At 35.2% G+C, this 4,560-nt stretch overlaps 2 protein-coding genes across 2 annotated transcripts; both read right to left on the reverse strand.

Moving 5' to 3' along the window:
- Positions 1 to 2,662: 2,662 nt before the first annotated feature.
- On the reverse strand, positions 2,663 to 3,289 carry LOC131027304 (DELLA protein RGL1-like). The gene has a single exon (XM_057957320.1). The coding sequence runs from the start codon at positions 3,287 to 3,289 to the stop codon at positions 2,663 to 2,665; it is 627 nt and encodes a 208-aa protein (XP_057813303.1).
- Positions 3,290 to 3,460: 171 nt separating this feature from the next.
- Positions 3,461 to 4,213, reverse strand: LOC131875038 (uncharacterized). Its single transcript, XM_059219042.1, has one exon. The coding sequence runs from the start codon at positions 4,211 to 4,213 to the stop codon at positions 3,461 to 3,463; it is 753 nt and encodes a 250-aa protein (XP_059075025.1).
- Between the last annotated feature and the right edge of the window lie 347 nt (positions 4,214 to 4,560).

A 4,560-nucleotide genomic window follows, 5' to 3' on the forward strand; every position in this document is an offset into this window, starting at 1 on the left:
ATTTTTCCTTATTGAGGTGGCCCTTCCTTCTCTAATGGTGGGGATGGATGGTTTTGAAGACTATTTCCTTCTTATAGAGGTGGAGCTGTGTGTTGCGGTGCAATTTGGGTGTTATTGGTGGGTGGATGGTGATGACCTATTTCTCAAGGCTGGATGGCTCATTGCTGCTACTTCTTGGCTGAAGAGTTTCTCCCCCTTTTCTCCTATTAAGGTGGACATTTTGGTTAATCTTTTCTTCTTGGAGTTGGACTAGTTCAGGCCTCTTCTTCTTCTTTTGGTTCTGGGAGCCCTTTTAAAACTCAGTTGTCCAGCAAAGCTTTGTGATTCCATCTCTTGATGGCTTGACTTTGGTTCGTGGTTTGATCTTTTGTTCTCTTTGCTGATGGTTTCCTACCTTTCAGCCCCTATGGAGGTGGGTTCCTATCCTATTGAGGTGAATACATGTTTTGTTGTTAAAGGTGCAGCTATCCGAAGCTTTGAGGTTACTGGCTTCATCCTGGTAGTTCTAGGAGCCATTTCAAAACTCATTTGGAAGGTTAGGGGGGCCTTTCAAAACTCTCATGTTTTGGTTCATCTTTTAATTATTTTTTTGTGTTATCTTGTCTTGGTTGGATGCTGATAGTTTTCAAGGGCCTAGTATATCTTCAACCTCAATTAAAATCCTAGAGGTATTTAACTTTATTATCATAAAAAGTTAGCACATATGAGTAATAAAATATGTTTGTGAACTCACCTTTAAAGTCATATTTAGTAGCAATTAATTATTAATTACTCCAATCAAATATAATATTCATAGAGACGGGTTTATTATTGGCTTAATGTTGGATTGTTATTTTTATCTCTTAGTGCTATTGTATCATATTGGTTAATTTAAAAGTTTATTAATTTATGATTGATTGGATTCTTAAGTAAAATCAAGCTTGTTTTGGAAATTGATAAAATTGTGTATATTTAGTGAGACGAGCATACCCGATTTACTTAATTTTTGGACAATTAAATGTACATTAAGCTTAAAGTGTATTAATCATTAAGATCATTATGTAGGTTGTCTAACCTTCAGAATGGAAGTTTTGATAGGTTTAACCTTCTTAACATTGTTAAATTTGAAACATGCTTTATTGATTAATATCATCACTTTATATAATGTTCGTTCCCCAAGGTGACTTATATACTTCGAATAATCTGATTTAACATTCTAGGTAATAATTTATCTTCCACAATATCTTAATTTTGATACTTATAATATTATTATAATATTTCTGATAATAATCTCACAATTTATTTAAATAAATCACTTAAAACATGTAATTTAGTTATATGTGAATAATTCATATAAATATATAGTGGTAACATTATATGTATATGTATAAATACACACATCTAGAAATGTATGTGTACATAGATGTACATATGTGTGTTTGTATATGCACATATATATGTAAATATATCTATGTATATAGGTATGTGTATGCATATACATACATACATATATTTCTCACCTCCCATGATTGAGCCCACACACAAAAAAATTAAGGAATGCATGTCCCATAGCTAACCCCTCAACAACACTATAAAAAATAGAGCCCTTGTAACCATTGTGTAAAACAAGCCTTTTTAAAGACTAGTAAATTGGGACCAAATATCACCTACAATCTATGTGCAAATAATTAGCTGAAAAGAATCAAGGACAAAAATTGCCCAATTGTTATCATTAAAACAACTCAGAAGATGAAGAAGGGATAGGGTGAAAAACATAAACACCCACATAGACCAATATAAATTAACCACCATAGATGATATCAAGTTTTGAAATATCCTCAATGTTAGGAGGAAGAGGGTCATTCCCATTACAATACAAACCTTCATGCCACAACACACCAATTCGCAAAAGCATTTGCAAGGGAATTACCTTCCCTAAGAATATGAGAAATATGGACATTATCAAAATCATTTATAAGGTTTAAAGAATCCTTGATCACAACTTCAATAGTCCAACTCAGAGTATGAGAGCCCTTGAAACAATTAATAATATTAAGTGAATTACCCTGAATCCAAATGTTTTGGAAGCCAAGATATGGTAATGCTTACTATTTAGTTTAAGTTGCTGGAAATTTCATAGCAATTGTTAACAACAATAAAAAAGAGTTCTATTTGTTGAAATAATCAATCTAATTAAAGGTTGAAGTATTTTTTTTATGTTATTTATAAATTGATGGATGATTATCGTATTTCATATGTGGTATAGATACAAATTAGAATATTTTTTCGAATTGATTCTTTCCAATCTCGTGTTAATTTAATTTTGCATGATATGAGTCATGATTATATTTTGAGTTATGAAATAAGTTGGTGCAATATTGTAAATTCCATGTTAGGTCTATGCTCCAATTGAAATGCGTCCATGATATGTCCAAATGACTGATTAATATAACTAAATTTTATAAGATTACTTAATAATGGAATGGTTAATTATTTATCTGTCTTAATTATTTCTATATTTACAAAAGGCTTAGTATGCAACTAGTTTCAAAATTGCATCTTTAAAACGTAAGATTATCAATTACTTGCTTTTTAAACTAGGAAAGCTTTGTTTCATTCCTAGCATCATTATTATTACTAGCAATTATTAAGAAAGATCACAAAAAGGGTCCATGCACGCTTACTAGCGATTGCGCTTTCTACTAATAGACCATAGAGATATTGTGTGCAACTGCGTTCCTTTCCACCCTAAAGTTATGGCAGATCCATTTGGCTCAATGGTAAAATTTTCTCCATGATTATATTGTTTGAGCAAGAATCTTGCCTGACACCAAGCATGAACGCTGAAGCTCTTTTCTTTAAATCCCGATTGTCTGAAGAAAGACCTCCACATATCCATCTTAACGTGTCTCACCCTCCTGTACTTGCCCTCGCAGGCTAACATATTGCTTATTTCTTTCCCGCAACATGCTTCTTCAAACTTGGTCCTTCTTAAATCATTTCTGTCCGGCAGCATAACCTCCAAACTATCAAAGTAAGCGCTGCTATAAAAAAGCCCCTCAACGAACCGACTTGCAAAACAGGGGGAATTGTGCTGCTCTTCTATTTCTGAATTCACCAAGATGTGGGGCTTTAAATTCTTGATAACATTAATAGTATTTCCGAGAAGAATAGGATCATATAACAGAGTTCTGAAAACAATAGGAGCATACACCACCACGAACTCACCGGCCTTAACGTTGAATAAATCTTCGTGAATCTCCTCCATATATGAGATCTTGACCGGGCAGTAGGAGAAGGGAATCGCCATAGTTATAGCAAACTCCACAAGCCTTCTTCCTCTATTTTCAAGCTCATGGGAGTTCATTCCAACAGCTGTGATCTTGAGATACTGAAGAGAACAAGAAACTCTTTGAGTGAGGGACTGAATCAGTGGTGTCCACTGGCAACCAGTTCGAATTCCCAAATCAATCACATGAACTCAGTTTGTACGCCCCATGGTGTCAATGATAGCTTGGACGGCCGTTAATTGTAGAGTTACGGCATATGGATTGACCCTAGTACTGAGCGCCTCTAGAGCATACAACTCATCTTTCCCATAATCACTTGGAAAATTGTTAGCGAAATCAGGGCTCATCTGTTTCCATTTTTCGGGCTCAGGGCAGGTTTGGAATTTGATTCTCTCTTCAAGAGCATTGGAAAAGTAATAACAAAGCCTCTCTATGGGGCTCCCCAGATGGGAAGATTTTTTTTTGCACTGGCTAACCATCCTGGAGGCTTCTTCATATTGCTCGCTGCTGACCAACTCTGCTGAGGCCAAAAGAAGATGAACCAATTGAAGCCCGTCCTGGTCTGGAACATTAAAATGGGAGTTCCAATTGAAGCCCTCGTGAGCCAAGGCATGCACGTACTGAGCGCCCGCCGCTTGAATGATTTCTTCAGACGACAAGGCATTCTCATTGTCAAATCCAGCCGTCGCCTCGGTGAGCTCATGGCTGGTATGGACATTAGGTGTTGAAGGAAATTCCCCAAACTGGCAAAATAAAATATGATTATTAATGCCTTGATGCATCTCATCCTCTGAGATGTTTGTACATGGATAAACTTGACCGTCCAAGAATTCCATTCTGGTATCGCTTGCGTGGTTGAGGTAGTCCTGAAACTCGACAGGAGAAATTTGCTGGTCAAGCTGGCTGTCAAGAGAATAAAGTGGAAAATCGTCTTGTATAGTCATATTTTCCTCTCTAACGTTTGCGATTTAAATGATGTATTTAACTCTCTTTGGGCATAAAGGACTCCAGCCGCCCAACAATGTTTTACTTAACTTTTATTCGACTTTTCATTCAATACAAAGGGATGTGGACAAACACAATATCTTTAATACTTCGAAATATACGGTATACAGCAATCAAAGATTGATAATTACGATTCAAATTCGTTAAATCAAGCTATACTGATTATTTATTCTTCAACATATACTCTTTTGGGTAGGTAATACTATTGCATTTATTTATTTTTACCAATCAAAAGTGATTATTATGGTTGTTTTCAATACAATTTTGATTTTTATAAAGTCGAGAT

This window comes from Cryptomeria japonica, chromosome 4, assembly GCF_030272615.1.
Source record: "Cryptomeria japonica chromosome 4, Sugi_1.0, whole genome shotgun sequence".
Lineage (NCBI taxonomy): Eukaryota > Viridiplantae > Streptophyta > Pinopsida > Cupressales > Cupressaceae > Cryptomeria > Cryptomeria japonica.